Below are 16416 nucleotides of genomic sequence, written 5' to 3'. Positions count from 1 at the left end.
TGCTTCTGAGTATTTTATGGATGGCTCTGGGCAGTTTTCTAGACAAGACTGACTCAGCTTTATGAGAGGAGATTCACCACGCGGCGTCAGAAATCCCTGCGAAACAGGACCAACAGGTTTTCTTGACAGCAGCTGTCACTGCCTTGCCATCTAGAGCGTCAGCAGTGTGGATGGATGGGTGAATAGGTACTAGCGCCCAGTGTGTTTGTGTCTGTGTGTGTGGGCAGGCACAGCATGCAGATGAATGGAAATGGTATCTTCTCGACGGCAGAGCGCAGCGACAGAGGCGAGAAGTATTTTCTCGTCACAGCGGTTTTTTCTCGTATTTTTTTCTCACAAGTGAGCAGTCATCTGATCAATTTCTTTTTACTCGTACATCTTCACATGTTCTCTAAACCGCTGCGCATGAGCACGACTGGCCAGTCGTCTTGAGGTAGCCTTTTCGACACCACGTTCTTTTTCGTCTTTCCAACAGACATTTATCAAATTTTTTTTCTCACCAGCATGGCTGAGAACGCATCTGCTCCCGCTTCAGCTTCGTCCGCCACGCCAGACTGGGCAACGAACCTGACACAACTAATTACTTGTCAAAGAGCAGCATGCTCTAGCAGAGAAGTCTGTCTCTGAAATGGAGGCATGCAAGAAGCAACTGGAAACTGCCACTGCGGAGTTGCATCGCCTCAAAGCAAAGCAAACAACTACTTACTCCTTTCGTAAGGAGAGCTGCAAGGAGCATCACGACTTTGTGGACCAGGTGGAGGCGAAGCTGGAGGACGCGGCCCGGACCATCCCGGATGGACCTGCCAAAACCGCCATCATGGAAGGTATGTCCTTATGCGACAAAAGGAAGAAAATTATAAAAATCGCCGACAAATATGACTGGGCCACGGCGATCCAGTACAAAGGCGAGCATGACATTGCCGACGATGACGAGGACGCGAAAAGGATCAAGAGGGCTGAGACTGAAGTGGAGAAGACCAGGCGACAGAGCCGATCAGTGAGGCCCAGTTCTAGTTTTCGTCCTCACTACGAGCCATACTCGCCGCGGAGCCCCAGGGTCCCTCCAGCTCCGCGAACCGACCAGCAGTCGTCTGCTGCCCCGTCGGCGAAAGTCGTATGCTTCGCCTGCGGAAAACCTGGCCACTGGGCCAAGCTTTGCCCAGACGCAGCCTCTGGAAACGCTAGGAGAGCTCGATGAGCCAGAGAATTATCACTTGAATCACGCGTATCCTCAATCGTATCCTCAATGTAATATTGCTGAGTTGATCTATCCTATGCATTCTGCCAATGATTTTTATTGTGAATCATCCTCGTCGTGTAATGTTGTACTCAGCGGTCGCCTTCGTAATTGTTTAAGTTTTTGGTCATCTATTGGCTGCTCGTCCTTCACATTCAATGTATTAAGTAATGGTTACTATCTACCGTTCACAACCACTCCCACACCCTATGCTGCAAAAAATCACTCAAGCTGTTTCAAACATGTATCATTTGTGTCCGAAGCTATCGTCAGTTTACTATCTGCAAAATGCATAGAGAAAACCACTGCTGACAAGATCAGCATTTGTAGCCCTCTAGGTGTAGTTGAGCAGAAAAAGCTGAGGCTGATCCTAGACCTGCGATATCTCAACAAGCACCTCCTGGCACCTAGGTTCAAATACGAGGATATCAGCACCCTTCGAACCATGTTTGAAACGGGGGAGTATTTTTTCTCATTCGACCTGAAGTCCGCTTACCACCATATCGACATTGATCCCAGGTATCACAAATATTTGGGATTCAAATGGCGAGGAGAGCTCTACACATTTACAGTGTTACCTTTCGGACTCTGCACCGCACCACATGTATTTACGAAAATCACCAGAGATCTGGTGCATTGGTGGAGACGCAATGGTCACAAATTGTTCATGTATCTAGACGACGGTGCGGGGGCAGAATCGTCACAGACTGCTGCTAGCAAGCTTGCTGATATTGTTCGGGCAGACATCCTGAAATCAGGTTTTATTCTCAGTGAGAAAAGCCGATTCACACCATCACAACAGGGAGACATGCTGGGCTTCCATGTTGACCTGGCCCAGGGCACCATCAAGGTGACCAAAGCGCGCGTAGAGAAACTCTCGCACCTCCTCACCACAACAAACCTTGATCATGCCACAGCCAGAGAAGTAGCCAAGATCGCAGGCTCCATCATCTCAATGAGCCCAGCTTTCGGTACGGTAACACGGCTACAAACTAGAGCAATGTATGAGGCTATCTCCACAGCCGCCTCGTGGGAGGAGATTGTACATGCGACTCCCCAGCTCCGCAATGAAATCACGTTTTGGTCGGAAAGTTTCCATAAATTCCACGGCCGCCCGCTGAGGCCCCTCGTAGCAGCTTCTGCAGTTCTCACTTGGTCCGATGCCAGCGAAACTGGGTGGGGCGGATACTCCGTTTCAAAGCTCGGCACCTGCGTTGCCAGAGGACCGCTTCCACCAGAGGTACGTGAAACAAGCAGCACTCTCCGTGAGCTCATTGCCGTTAGATACGTGATACTATCTCTATTACCAGTCTTGTCAGGATGCGAAGTGATCCACCGATCAGATAATCAGGCGGCAGTCGCGATAATCGCATCTGGCAGCAAACACCCCCATCTTCACGACGAAGCCCTGGCACTCTTCCGTATCTGCATCCGACAAGGTATCACGTTCCGGGCAGAGTGGATACCTCGGGAAGAGAATGAGAGAGCTGACTTCTTCTCAAAGGTGAAGGACCAGGACGATTGGCAGCTTGCGCCAGACGTCTTCCTAATGCTTGACCGGAAATGGGGCCCACATACAATCGACCGCTTCGCTACTCCGCAGAACGCTCAGATGCAGCGCTTCTGCAGTAGATGGTGGTCCCCAGGCTGCACGTCTGTGGACGCATTCTCTGTGAGCTGGAACGACGAGAACAATTGGATCGAACCTCCAATCCACCTCATCGGTCGCACGATTCGCCACATGCAAGCTTGCCACGCAGACGGCACTCTGATCCTCCCTTTCTGGCCTTCGGCCACATGGTGGCCACTGCTATGGTCTCCAGCGGGCTTCCGAGATATGGTGGTCGATCATATGGTCATCCCGCCTCGGGAGAACCTTTTCATCTCGGGTGAGTGTAAGTGGAACCTCTTCGGCAGCGATAGCCCAACATGCGAAGTACTCGCTGTAAGAGTCTGCGGATGCGGCCAGCACAAGCCCAACCGCCCCAGGCAAGGGCCGCCTTAATCCCGAACAACAACCCGGAAGAACAGCGGCCGGAAGCCAGCATCGTTCAGCGGGCAGCGTCAGTCAACTGTCAGCGTCACCCAGCAGTCAGCATCAGTCAGCATCAGTCAGCAGTCAGCATCAGCCAGCAGTCAGCATCAGTCAGCGGCCAGCATCAGTCAGCGGTCAGCATCAGCCAGCGGTCAGCGTCAGTCAGCATCAGCCAGCAGTCAGCGGTCAGCACCAGCCAGCGGTCAGCGTCAGTCAGCAGTCAGCGTCATTCAGCAGTCAGCATCAGTCAGCGGTCAGCATCAGTCAGCGGTCAGCATCAGTCAGCGGTCAGCGTCATTCGGCAGTATAAACTCACATCCTCACTGTGGTGATGCTACCAATCATGCAATCTGATACATTTTCGTGTCTCATGTTCAACTTCTCTGGTTTTGTTTAGCAGCAACCCCCATTCCCCCTTACGCACTAATTCCGGCCATATAGGCCGATCTATTTCTACCCAGAGCAATACAACCGCAAGGCGAGATTTCCGTCAAATATTTCTGCACACGAGGTAGTTGGTGTGATAGCATACACGGTCAGACAGCGTACCACCCTGAACTACCGTGAAACGGGGTAGACGGAGTCTGGGCTGCCGCTGGCACAAAAGGGTAGCTACACAATGTCAGCGATGCAGGGCGCTCCTTTTCCAAGTCTAAACCGGCGCAAGCCACATTACGGGGGCCGTATAGTGCTGCTGCTCGCTGGATACTTATTCTAACTTACGCTCCCAATGTTGGTAACTACCATGCCGGCAAACCTGTCGGCGTGGTGGCCGCCCTTTCCCCTGTCCTTGTCCCTTCTTCTGGTCTTATGCTTCTTCCCTACAGCCCCACAACACATCCCGGGTTGGACGGCACTGGAGCAACTAGCGAAGGAGGACAGCGCTATCGGCAAGCTGATGCACCTTCTGCCGAAAGTGATGCTGTGCGGGCACGCACCCTCGACCGTTCAGACGTACGCCAGAGGCTTCAATCGCTGGCATGCGTTCGCATCATCAGCCTCCCTCACCGCATTTCCCGCCGACGGTCTTCACGTTGGCCTCTACCTTGTCCACCTACTGCTGTCATCCTCATCACCGGCACCCGTTGCCACCGCTGTTGCAAGCATCTCATGGGTGCACCAGAAAGCAACGCTCCCAGACCCCACCCGACACGCATGTGTCGCTCAGTGCCATCGGGCTGTGCAGAGATTGCTTGCGCGCCCTGTCAAGCCGAAGAAGGCACTCGTGTCCACGGAAGTGCAGCGCATCATCGAGCACTACTCCGACTCGTCCACTTCCCTGGATGACCTGCAGACAATCACCCTCATTGTCTTGGGCTTCTCCGCAATGCTGCGATGGGACGAGCTGCACCGCCTGACGCCTTCCGACACCAGTTTTACAGACACCCACATGGTGATCTCGCTGCAGAAAAGGAAGAACGACCAGTTTCGCAAAGGCCACCAGGTGTATATTGCCAGATCTGGGCTAACCACCTGTCCCGTCGAGCTGGTGCAGCGCTTCCTCACCGCTGGCAAGCATCTGCCCCACCAGCCTCTATTCTGTCGCTTGGGCAGCTGCCGCAAGCAGGCCATACTAAGGCCTATCGCCATCAGCTACTCGTGCGCCCTGGAGAAGGTGCGAAAATGCCTGGCCATCGTCGGCCTTGACCCCAAGGAGTACGGCCTTCACAGTATGCGCTCTGGAGCCGCTTCTACTGCTGCCAGTGCTGGGACCGCTGACAGACTAATCAAGCGACATGGTGGTTGGAAGTCGGACTCCTCCAAGAATAGGTATATAGAGGAGTCGCTTCCCCAGCTCCTCCAGTTGTCTCAATCTCTTGGCCTATGACGTTGCTTAGTAGCGGAGGCCGAACACGGCGTTAGCTTGTCTATACCATACTCGTACAGATATGCGCATATATAGCTGAATTCGCGTTGTCCTCTGTCCACTTCTTCCACTGCTCTGTCCCTACTATGCGTTGTCTAGCAGTCACACTTCTGGCCCTCCTAACCGCAATACAAATGTGCTGTTGTTTGGTGTGTAGCGAGTGTGGCTTATCGCTGTGCGAGAATGGTATCTTCTCGACGGCAGAGCGCAGCGACAGAGGCGAGAAGTATTTTCTCGTCACAGCGGTTTTTTCTCGTATTTTTTTCTCACAAGTGAGCAGTCATCTGATCAATTTCTTTTTACTCGTACATCTTCACATGTTCTCTAAACCGCTGCGCATGAGCACGACTGGCCAGTCGTCTTGAGGTACCCACCCTCCCTCCCTGCTTTTTGTACTTGTCAGATTAGCCACTTGGGGTTTTACACCCGGTTTTTTCCCTCAAAAAAATAATGCGTCCGTCGGCGCGAGGGTTTTTTCCCGGCTGGCTCGGCCCAGACAAATTAATCTGACGGTCCCAAGTGGTGCTTCTGGTTTTCGGTCATTGCTCTCTCAGTTGCTGCCATTGCGTTGCTTTCACAGAATATCCATGTGCTCTGTCCCTTCTTCCGCTATTCTACAATTCCGCATCCTTCCATGTAAAAGAACGTGGTGTCACACTTCTGGCCCTCCTAACCGCAATACAAATGTGCTGTTGTTTGGTGTGTAGCGAGTGTGGCTTATCGCTGTGCGAGAATGGCAGGCGTTTTGTTCTCCTTGCTGGCAGGCCGTGTACGTGTAGGCAACATCATGTCATCATTTTCTTTGCATTATTCTCTGCAATATTACTGCTGGATGGTGCAACAATATTAATTTTGTCAAAAACAATCCGGCCAATGCTGCATGCATCGTATACGCGTAGTCGACTACAGTACCGTGTGCAGCATTGGCCGGATTTTTGGCCAGTATTGTACAATCATGTAACGGTTTGTACATCGCACACTCAACAATGACTGACACAGTATCACCACGTGCACACGCTCGCAAGCATGCATGCACACACGCTCGCGCTAAGCTGCCCTCATGACGAGGGGAAGAAAGGGGTAGCATCATGGCTTCCCCGGCAGAACATCCGGTCTCATGCCGCTGCATGCAGGTCCTGCTGCCTCTGATATCTCTCGCCGCACGCACGCACACACACACACCACACACACGTGCACATTCACGATTATACCACCCATTGCACACAAATTCGATAACTCGCCGGGAAACTAGCCACAAAAACTGCAGTACCGGTATACTACCATGTCAAATAACCTTTCTTTCTTCTTCACTTTGATCACCAATGACAATGTCACTGTATGCGATAGGGAGTTAGGATCCGGATATGACTACAATCAGTCCGTCATGTGATAAGTACACATACACTTGATCCAGGTTCACACTATGCGAGGAAACTATACCCGATGCCTAGAAAACGACAACATGTGTAATCAGAGCTATCTCTAGTACTAGTGACATAGAAAACAAGTACCAGTATTAGTAATGTACTTTGCAAACAAAAGTATTTATTTTCTTGTCATACGTACGTATCTGTGTGTACAAGTATGATAAAATATATTACAGAAAGTTAGTTCTCGTTCAAAACAATGAACACACGATCCGTATTTGCCAGTAACTTACATCATGAACATGCATGCAGTAAGAACCGGAAATGAAGAATGGGAGAAAATAAACAAGATGACGTCATCAATCAGGCAGGAACCAACATCTTGACGTCACCGCGATTCTGGCGGTATACCGTGAGCCGAGGCGTGAGCTAGCCCAGCACACCGAAAAAAAAGAAGAGGGGTGAAACGGAATGTGCTGCGGGAGATGAGCGGCGTGAGTTGCGTGGAAACCAACACCAGCAGCGGGGGCAACGGTGGTGTTGGCACTTGAGGCGCTTGACTGGATCACACGTCGGCACCAACCCGATCGGTGCACCGCCGTGAGAAGGCGGTGGTGAGCTAGCCTGGACCCGCGTTCGGGGCAGTGTTCGGAGCAGAGCAGACGGCCGGCGAGACAGTACATTGGCAAGCGCTCGCTCACTCGCCGCGCGGCCAGCAACGGACCAGGCCTGGCAACACACCGCGCCAGCAACGGACCAGGCCTGGCAACACACCGGCGACAGTTCGAGTTTTCAAATCGTGCTGTCACGGCGATACGCGATCTTCAGATAAAGCCGTCGCTGTACGCAGAACACTCCACCCACGCCGAATAAAACGCCGAGGGACAGCGCGCCCAGGCAGATGGCAACTATGTGTCCGGGGTAGAGCGCAATTTTCGTGCTCTGCTCGGACGACGAGAAGCTGTGCTCTGCAGCTTGCACTTTCCCGGTGGCGGCGCTGGAGACGAAGAAGTCGCCGTGGTGGATCTCGCGGTACAGCCGGCGGATGGCCGACGACTTGGACGTGAGCTTGTCAAGCAGCGCCTTGTCACCGATCTTGGGAACGTCGTGCACGCGGACGACCACCGTCAGTCTGTTGCTAGGACCGGGGTAGGTCTGCAGTGGGGACGACGAAGGCACAAGGGACAACACGCAAGTTTGAAACAGGAAGATGAAAATGTAGGGGGAGGGAGAGAGAGAGGAGGAGAGAGAGAGACACACACACACACACACTTGTACTTGTTGCTCACTGCCAAAACTGGTCACGTGGGTCTCCCCGGGAGAGGGGAGAGAGACTCAAAAGGAATCTTGGAAATAACTCAACTGGCTATTGAACCGCCCAACGGCCGACACCCCCTGAAATCCCCAAAACTCTGGGTGGACTTGAAAATGATCCCACTTATGGGCTCACCACACCTCAGTAAGTGGGTGAGGACAAGGTGCAGAACCCCCCCCCCCCCCCCCCCACACACACACACATACACATGCTTGAGATCCACAATTCGATAGAACAAACAACAGGCAGAAATGGATTACCACCAACTTGGCTGACTCACTCTATCTTGTGGACCCGACCCCCACCCCCACCCCCCCCCCCCCCACACACACACACGTACACCACCACTATCCCCAGCACCCTCGTTGCCGGATACACCCCTGTTCACACAGGTCGCAACGCCACTCACCGTCACAGCAAAGCGGTCGACCGTCACTTCCATGGTCTTGGCCAGGGACTGGACCAGCGAGCGGTGTAGCTCGCGGTCATCATCATAGTCCGTCTCAAGGTCAAACGTCAGCGTAGCCTGTTCTTTGCCATGGAAACAGGTGCTGTCGTCCAGGACAGCCTCCCCGGGGGCGCCGACTTCGAAGTTTGATATGACGGAGATAGAGATCAAGGTGGCACTGTCCGCAAGATAGCCACGAATCTCCAGTGGGATCTGCAGGGCAATTTAAAAAGAGGGCACGACAAAGACAAGGAGAGAGAGATATTTACGATTGCACTGTAAGACCGTGGTGGTGAAGAAGGTGACTGAGACATGATCACAACAAAAAAAAGACGATGAGAGAAAGTTACCAGCAGCAGCCACAACAGCAGCAGCAGAAGCGGAAGCGACAGCATTCAGCCATTCGTGTATCGAGGGTGACGGCACAAGGCCTTGCTGTAAAATGATTAGTTGTTTTCGTGTGTGATGACATTCCCCACACTGTCTTCGTCTAGTAGCGTGCATGTGTGATATGAGCATGCGCGATGTTGTCGTCGAGAGTCCTTTTGTCAGTCTGGCCGTTCGTCCCATGGGAGTCAGTTGTCCTTGTTTTCCCGTCATGTGTACTTTCAATAATATAATGTAAAACAAACTAGTCTTGTCCTTTGTGTCCTGCGTCCCCGGGGAACGGAATGGCTGTGATTTTGTTACAGCCTACAACAAATAAATATAATATCTATTAGGGGTCAAAGGGGTGTTCCGGGTACCCGGCCGTTAATCTCCGGTACCGTTAGTAAAAGGGTAACCGTTTGGATTTAGTTGATCTAATCAGTATGAAACAACACTGCTGGGATTGAGCATTCCAGGCGGCAGTCAATTATTTACAACTCCACGCTGGATGTCTGCATTGCTGTTGCATTTTCGCACCCAGTATATCTACCTCTACAACTATCAGACACAAATCAATTTGCGAATCATAATGTGATATCAAGAGTACAGTCATGTACATAACCAGTGCCACTGGTTATGTACTCCTGGTGATGTCAAAATACAACCTGAGAACAGATGAATTAAAATCATGATTTATGTGAAACTGGCGCAAAAATTAAACATGGCTGCTAAAGGGTTAACCCGCCCATTAAGAAAATGACCCGTTCGTTAAAGGTACACCCGTTTGACCCCTAAATTATCTATTCGCGACACTTTACGAACTCAGGCAAAGAGTTGAATAAAGTGCATTAGGCCAAACTGAATGTCTTTGTTTCGGGTAACACGGCCAGAGTTTCAACGGTCGGTCGTTCGGTTTACTTTTTATTTCCAGATATAATTTACACATACTGGTGAGGTAACAAAAGCACCTGCTAACCACAGTCAACCAGGTCAACAAGTAGAAAGTGATGTTGCAGCCCTTCACGATCGTAATGCTAGACCCTACAAAGTCGTACCATACTTCCGCACATATAAGCGCATGTGCTGATGTCCGGACATAAGCGCACCCCCCCCCCCCCCCCCAATTATAAGCGCATGCGCTTATATGTGAACACTATTGGTGTAACACCCGGGAGCTGAATATACTGCTAAGCATTGTGATAACACCATTGTTTAGGACACAGACAAACCTTTATTGCACATATAAGCGCATGGGCTTCTACCCGAACAGGTTCACACATCAAAACATATTTTTTGTAGAAAATTTTCACTTATAAGTCCATGTGGGGAAGTACGGTAGAAAGACAATGCGAGTATAAACGCTGCACTTTGCTCAAAGAACAATCCGAAAAGATCATGCACTCACGCAAGTAAATACTATAAAAGCCATATAATTATATTATAACGAAGTGCTAACTCTAACGAGTTAACGAGGAGAAATCTGTCGTTAAAATAGAAATCGTTATACATATTGAGCGTTGAGAATGAGTAAAAATCGTTACCTTTGATACACGTAAACTAGTCAATTTTGGGAAATCGTTATATATGCGCCTCGTTAGAATAATGGCTTTTACAGTACTGCCTGCACAGAAAATATTCAGTCGGCGCTCAAAAACACGGTCAGTTGGGTTACCTGAAACTAGAGACTTTTTTTCGGTTTGGCCTTACATTTATTTCTTTGCAGTGAGTAGGAGACGGGCTTACCTGAGTGGAGTTCAACTCTCCGCGGAACGTGTCAAACGCCCAGGTGGGCAAGCTGAACGTATACTCCCAGAGCGTGAGTGGGGCCGGCTGGCCCGGGTAAATCTTCACATCGTCACGCAGTACTGCATGCAGAATTCAGGAAGGTAACACAGAGCAATAGAAGAGCTGAGATGCAAAACGCATTAAATCCATAAGTCAATGACTGTGTTTTTTTGTTCGTGGGGGGGGGGGGGGGGGGAGAGAGAGGGACTAAACTGTTTCGTTCCGGGAAAATTACCGACAATGCCCGATGGAGCCATGACAATTAGAGATCAAGACAGAGACAGCAGCAGATCCACGCACACGGATTTCAATGCCTACAAGTACAGTTGCACTCGGTGAAATCCGACCCACGGTGCAAAGCTGGCGCCCTGGCCCAGTTCCTATTACATCACAGTATACATACAAGTGTATGGCCAGCAGCATTCGTGCCACTTTCAGGGCGTCAACAGCCGTGCAGGTCAAAGGCGCCGGATATCCATTTCGGGTTGGACTTCACCGAGCGCAACCGTAGTTGCTGTTATTGCCGACGAGATCTTACCTGACCAAGTCTCGCCGTGCACGCCTTCCACCGTGCGCGGGCCGACGTAGGTGAAGTTGCGCGACGCCTCGAAGCCGAACACGGCGTTCGGCGACGCTATCGAGGCGTGGCCGTGCAAGTAGGAGATTTCCTCGCCGATGTCAGAGATGCCGGACGGCTGCAGCGTCGACAGCGTACAGTTGTGCCGCGAGATGATGTACTGGGTACCTTCGCGGAAGTTGCGCAGGAAACGCACGCTTCCAGTGCCATATGGGTGCGTGTTGTTCGGGTGGAAATGGAAGACGGAGACCGTCTCGGCACGATCCGCGTCATAACCATACTGCAGAACACCGAATTTGATGCGCGTGCACACAAACACACATACAGACAGACAGATGGACAGACAGACACACAGGGTAATAGTGACACTCAATCAAAGCTCACCCTAGGTTTCGGCCACCTAAAGGGGCTCTGTTCAGGTCATACACGAGCAAACACACATACACGCACATATACGTGCACTCACACACACACACACATGCACACACATGCACACACATGCACACACACGCAAACACACACACACATGCCCCCCCCCCCCCTGCACCTGTACACACTATGTGACACAACTTACATACGAGCGGTGGCTGACGTGACCAAACTCGCCATTGTTCGACGACATCGTGAACGAGAATCGGCTCGGCAACTTGGGCAACGTCTTCACCACACCAACTCCCTTGCAGTTGTATCCCCGTGGAGCTTCAAACAACTCATTCATGTTAGCCATGGCCGCGGCAGCTGCTGCACCCGTACGGAAGCCGACAAAGTCGTAAACGTGGTGGACATGTCGTTGAGCGGACCCGGCGGCACTCACCGTGCCAAGCAACACCAGCCGTACGGGAACGGCCACCGGCTCGATGTTTCCAATCGGCATGGTCCAGTTGTCCTGCGCGGCAAAGAACCACTCCAGGCTGTAGTTGAACGTGTGGCCGCGCTGTGACCCGCTGTATTGGCCGCGCCACTTGTCGCACAGAATGCCACGCACTCGCACCTGGCCCTCGTACGTGTCGTGGAACTTCTTGCCGAAGTGGAAGAAGTCGGACACGCCGACCATGTGTGCCAGTCCGTCGGCGCCGACGCTCACCGCCGGCCCCGGCTTGATGGGTCCCGACGTGCATGTCGTCTTGTCCACGTCCACATGATACGACGCCTGACGTCGGAAATCGTTGACGCGGACATGGCGCGAGCCGTTTCGCATCACCTCGATGCGGGACACATTCTGCACGTCGTCAAAAAACTCTCTCGTGTACACAGTGTAGTTCTTGTTCAGGATATTGGCCTCCACCTCAGCAACGAACGTGCCTGCAAGTCCAGGATACTTCGGCGCCGGTTTTTGTGCCAACACCGAGACGGCGGCCAGCGCCATGAGGCAAGCGACGACGTCCACCCTCATTGCTGATCCTGGATGCTCTGCAACCCTGCTTTGTCGTCTCCTATCGCTTGGCGAAGGAATAAACAACAACTGCTGTCCAGACCTGAAAATCTTCCCTACAAAAGTAGTAGAAAACAACAGTGTCAACACACTGAACAAAGCAAGTACAGGCTGACCAGTGTGACAGTAGCTTTCAAATGAGGTCGAAACTACCGAATGCGTAATCATTATCTGCACGCGACATGAATCATGTATACATGTACTGATAGTGATATGCATGATGTAGTGCAAAATCAGTACAGTACCCAACCCAGGTTTGGGATACCGTACCGCGTACCGGTACAAGACTGAGTACTACGAGTCCGACTTAGGCCTTGACAGATTATGCTAGCATAATTTTTCGCATAATTCCTACTTTAGCAATCGGGTGGCAGACGGCGTGCACGGGCATGGGCGGGTGCACCCACCGTTTCGATGAAGTGAACGGTGTCATGCTTGATGGTTTGGGGCTGAGCTGCAGAATTGGTCAGTCCAGGGAATTCCTGCAGGAGTAAATTCACCTCCGGTTGCTCGGTGAGCGGCGGTGCTAGAGACGAAGTATCCTGGCCGTGAGCTAGGACGGCATGCACGGAGAGATCGGTTACGGTGTCATGCAGGGCACGGTTGCGGATGTCTACAGTGAGACCGAACTTGTGGAGGAAATCAGCTCCGAGAATTGGACTAGAAACATCGGCGATCACAAAGAGCCATGGGAATGACCGACGAAGACCGAGGTCAAGGGTGAGCGATCGACAGCCATATGTGGGAATGCTAGTTCCGTTGGCTGCACGCAACGTGTCAATGACGGCGGTCTGCTTGCCTTTACGGAACGTGGTTGGCAAGACACTGACGGCGGCGCCAGTGTCGACTAGGAGACGCAAACCCGTGACACGGTCTCGGACATAGAATAGGCGACATGTGGTCTGCAGGCCAGCGGTGCTGGTCGCCAACAGGGGCTGGCCAGCTAGTTTGACGACCGGGAGCAGGGTGGTCGGCAGTTCTTAGCTTGGTCGCCAAACTTGCTATGAAAGAAACACAGGCCGGGCCGACCAGGCGAGTTGTTCCGTGAGCGCGGTGGACCAGATCCACGGCCAGGGCTGCGACCCCGGGATCCGTCCAACCGTTTATGCAGAGAGCTGACGGCCTCGGTCAGGGCAGCAATCTGTTGCTCCAGGGCGGACATCCGAGCGTCGTCCTGTGATGGGCGTTGGATGGCGGAGACTGAGGCCTGGGTTGTCTCCATAACCCGGTCAGCAATGGCAGCTAGTTCGGAAAGGCTTGTAGCCTTTGGGGTCGACGCAAGGACCAGCTGGGCATTGCTCGGAAGTCGCTGCAAAAACAGCTCCCGTAAAATCGACTCATCCAATTGGCTGGAGCCAATAAGCTGCTGCATGCGGCGCAACAGGTGGGATGGTGTGCGGTCTCCAAGCTCCTCTTCCGTGAGCAGACGCCGGAGTCGCTTCTGCTCAGACATCTGAGTGCGGGCGATGAGCTGGCTTTTCAGCGTCGTGTATGGCTCAGTCTGCGGGGGACTGATGAGCAGCTCTCGGACCTCCATGGAGAACTGCTCCGACAGTGCCGCAGCTACATAATCGAACTTGGTCCGCTGGGCAGTGATGCCACGATGACTGAAGAGACACTCAGCCCGGGCAAACCACAGAGCGGGATCCGAAGGGTAAAAATCGGGCAGCTTGATACTGACGGCTGCCACAGCTGGGGGCCGGTCCAACTCAGGGCTACTCCCAATAACACTACCACTGGTACTGGCTGTGGCCTGTGCCTTGTTGAGCTGGTCCAGCAGAGCCTGCTGCTGTTGCCTGAGCTCCATGAGTTCCTCCCTGGTAACTGAGGGTGCGTCCGGGAAAGGTTTTCCACGGCCCTTCCCGTTGCTGGCCGGCGTGGTCATGGTGAACAATGTAGCCTTGCCTACAGAAATATCGGGGTCACCAATTTAGCAAATTTAGGTCTGCGCCTGCTAAGGGGGCGCGCGAATCGGGCCACTTCCTGGTCACAACGGACACTTCGATAGTTAGCGGCAATGATTACTTTACACGTTACAGTTAGAAAGATTCGGCAGACTACATATGAACAAGAAATACGTACAGGGGCAAGGAGCCAGAAAAAGGGGCTTCGGCAAGGGCCAAGCAAGCAGAGAGAGATTGTCAGGAAGAGAAAAAGGCAAGCTGGCTGGCGGCAACCGTATGCAAAAGTGAGGTTCGTGGCATACGGTACGCCAATATGCTAACGTACGCTAAAGCCAGTGCTTCCAAAAACATTGCGGAAAAGTGCAGCGTGGGCAGCACAAAAGCCACGTGGGTGACTGTGAGAATTATGACGTAGCAAGTCGTAGCACGACACTACCAAAATCGAATAATCGCATAATTCGAGGCAAATTGCATACGAATCGCATAAAATTGGAATAATCTGCCTGTTCGCATCAAATTCCATACAGTTGTACATGTGCTACAAGTTTGTTTTGTTTTTTTTAATGCAACCCAATTATTGTGGAAAGGTCACAACAATAAGAGACAAGATCAAAAGGAAAGCTTTACAATAATAATAATAATAAAACGTAGCCTGTAAAATGTAAAAAGTCATTGAGTACAGTTTAATTCAATATCCATGTCCAGTATTTATAATAAAAATAATCTGCTGCAATTTATAGATTCTCACATGCGAGCAACCTGGGCCTCAGCAACAACCAGCTCAGCAGACTCCGGATGCCGAACCGACCGCTCACGGAAAAGACCCCGTGAACCCCGCAAACACATGATGCATGATCGCAACAGGGCAAATGAGAGACGGCATCTGATGTAAGATATTACGTGGGAGTACTGCTCCTTCCTCCTTTCCGCTCTCAATAACGCGATTCGGCGATAGAGTGATGTCGCCGCTCTTCCCATGCCACCACTTGCCGACAGCACAACAGGCATGAACGTCGCATGCTCCACCTCTCTCACTCTCTCTTCATAACATCGTCGCTTTTCTTTTTCATGTGCTACAAGTACAAGTACAAGTAGATGCACCAGGAAGTCGTAGGACAGACCACAGAGGCCGCCGCAGCTGCACTTCAGACAGCCGTAAACCAGCTGGAAGCCTGGGGAAGTACTTGGAGGGTTACCTTTGAGCCCTCTAAGTCACCATGGTCACAGCTAGTGTCCGTGACCAGGAAGCTGGCCCCTCCAGACTTCCCCCCTGTCCAATTCCTTGGCACCCCTGTTCCTGTCAGCAGCCAGTTGAAGCTCCTTGGGGTGGAGTTCGACGAGAAGCTCAACTTCAGCGCCCACCTCCAACAGCTTTCTGTGCGCGCACATCAACGCCTCCATTTCATGCGGAAGGCAGCCCCCATCCTGGACGCTGCTGGACGCCTAACCGTCTATAAGGGCTTTGTAAGGCCCATACTCGAGTATGCCCCACTAGCCTGGCTTGGTGCTGCCCAGACCCACCTTGGGAAGTTGGACACAGCACAGCGCAAGGCCATGCAGATGATTGGACCCACCACCGTCCTCCAGAGTCTGAGGGCCAGACGGACGGTCGCAGGGCTGTCCTATCTCTACAAGGTAGTTAGCTGCAAGGGCCCACCCCGTCTGACACGCATGCGCCCTCCCCCAAAACCACGGGCCGATACTGTTCGAACCCGCCAGCAGCATCATGCTCAGCGCCAGCACCGGGAACAGCTCTTAAACACCACCCCCGGCACCAGTCCCGATTACCTTCGACGTTCCTTCCCGTACTGTTTCCTTGAATTGTGGAACAGCCTCCCCGAGGACGTCTTTCCCGTGTGGCCAATCACTTTCCACTCACAGCATTTAAAAAAGGTGTCAACAAACACATCTCAGACCAGCCATGGTCTTGGGACGTGCTTTGAAGCCCATCATGTTGATCGTCTCACTGTTCTTTCCAGATCGCACCTCTCGGTTTGGGGATGTGCATTGAAGCACCCCATACTAACGGTCTATACTGTCCTCTCTTGGTCACCACTCTCCCTATTACCTATATTGTAAT

General features: G+C 52.2%; 2 protein-coding genes across 3 annotated transcripts; one reads left to right on the top strand and one right to left on the bottom strand.

Annotated features, from left to right (window-relative positions):
• Positions 1-291: 291 nt before the first annotated feature.
• Positions 292-5908, top strand: LOC135828370 (integrase/recombinase xerD homolog). Its single transcript, XM_065340821.1, has 2 exons — positions 292-824; positions 4100-5908. Exons 1-2 carry the CDS (start codon positions 629-631, stop codon positions 5098-5100), a joined length of 1197 nt encoding a protein of 398 aa, XP_065196893.1. The 5' UTR covers positions 292-628; the 3' UTR covers positions 5101-5908.
• A 464-nt stretch (positions 5909-6372) lies between these two features.
• LOC135828925 (uncharacterized) lies at positions 6373-12447 on the bottom strand. 2 transcript variants are annotated; one of them, XM_065341359.1, is made up of 6 exons: positions 11575-12447; positions 10962-11280; positions 10382-10503; positions 8231-8482; positions 7269-7661; positions 6373-7235 (listed from the first exon to the last, which is right to left on the bottom strand). In XM_065341359.1, the coding sequence occupies exons 1-5, from the start codon at positions 12391-12393 to the stop codon at positions 7299-7301; spliced, it is 1875 nt and encodes a 624-aa protein (XP_065197431.1). In that variant the 5' UTR covers positions 12394-12447; the 3' UTR covers positions 6373-7235; positions 7269-7298. The 2 variants fall into 2 exon arrangements, with proteins under 2 accessions (XP_065197431.1, XP_065197430.1); XM_065341358.1 differs by having other exon boundaries at positions 6373-7661; positions 11575-12446.
• Positions 12448-16416: the final 3969 nt, after the last annotated feature.

The sequence above is a fragment of the Sycon ciliatum genome, chromosome 12 (genome assembly GCF_964019385.1).
Source record: "Sycon ciliatum chromosome 12, ocSycCili1.1, whole genome shotgun sequence".
Classification (NCBI taxonomy): Eukaryota; Metazoa; Porifera; class Calcarea; order Leucosolenida; family Sycettidae; genus Sycon; species Sycon ciliatum.
This window is presented reverse-complemented; position numbering and strand designations above follow the sequence as displayed.